General features: G+C 41.0%; 1 protein-coding gene across 1 annotated transcript in view; it reads right to left on the reverse strand.

Annotated features, from left to right (window-relative positions):
- The window catches only part of RASAL2 (RAS protein activator like 2), a 105,727-nt gene that overhangs the window by 20,644 nt on the left and 84,051 nt on the right, over positions 1–1,032 (reverse strand). The window contains exon 10 of the mRNA XM_008571818.1: positions 402–638. Within this exon, the coding sequence (XP_008570040.1) occupies positions 402–638 (237 nt within the window). The remainder of the gene's footprint in view (positions 1–401; positions 639–1,032) is intronic.

The following is a 1,032-nucleotide window of genomic DNA, read 5'->3' on the forward strand; positions in this document are numbered from 1 at the left end:
ATTATTGGATATTCTTGGTAAACACAGTCGTGGCTGCAAATATTCCATTGAATGCATGTACCATAGGTTACTTAAACTAGTTCTCTATGAAGTGATATTTAAGTCGTTTCCATTTTTTCTGCAATTTTTATTAATATCACAATGAAAATCTATTAACATGAGTGATGAGGCTCCCCATACCCATCCAAATTTTAGGCCTCATGTATTTTTTTAAAGAATGTGTGGTGTTTTTTTTCTGTTGTTCGTTTGTTTTATTTATTTTTTTTGAGGGAGTCAGAAGTCAGTAAATACCAAGCAGCCAGGTGATGAGAATATTTTAAACACCTAATGTTTTTTCAATGTCAGTATCCCAGCTGCATTAAACAATATGTTTTTAAAGTGGTTATGGTAGCATCACCTACTTGGCAAAGTTGGCCAGGTTCTGAATGACTTTGGCAATAAGAGTTAGAGTCCGGGATGTGCGGTCATCAGGATACTCCTGCATAAGGTTGAAAAGGCTGGGAGACATAATGGCAGGACACAGAAAACGGAGAAACAATGAGGCACTAATGAGTCGCTCACTGATGTCCTGCTTGCTACGGTTCAGACACTGCTGCTTCCATGATGCAAACACTTCTTTCAACTCACGAGGGAAAACACTAGGAAAAAAAAAATACCAAAAACTCTAAATATAAAAATACCAAAACCCAAGAACGCACAAGTGATCCCACTCTGACCCAACCAATCGCTGCTGTAGAGCCAGCCTATGAGGAGGACCTAGGAGAGATCCAGGGATGAGGATCTGCCTGAGTCATGGCTGAGAGGTAGTGGAAAATTCACAGAAGGCCAGATGGAGATTAAAAACTCAAAGCTATAAAACTCCAGATTAGTGTAAATTTAGATTTGCAAAGTGGGAAAAAGGCATGAGGTTCCTGACTAAACCATCTGGTTTAATACAGCTCACCAAAATCTCTCTAAAGAATGCTCATCAAGGGCCGGCCCGGTGGCGCACTGGATAAGTGCGCCGCTTGGGAAGCATGGCAGCGCTCCCGC

The sequence above is a fragment of the Galeopterus variegatus genome, unplaced genomic scaffold (assembly GCF_000696425.1).
Source record: "Galeopterus variegatus unplaced genomic scaffold, G_variegatus-3.0.2 Scaffold724, whole genome shotgun sequence".
Taxonomy (NCBI): Eukaryota; Metazoa; Chordata; class Mammalia; order Dermoptera; family Cynocephalidae; genus Galeopterus; species Galeopterus variegatus.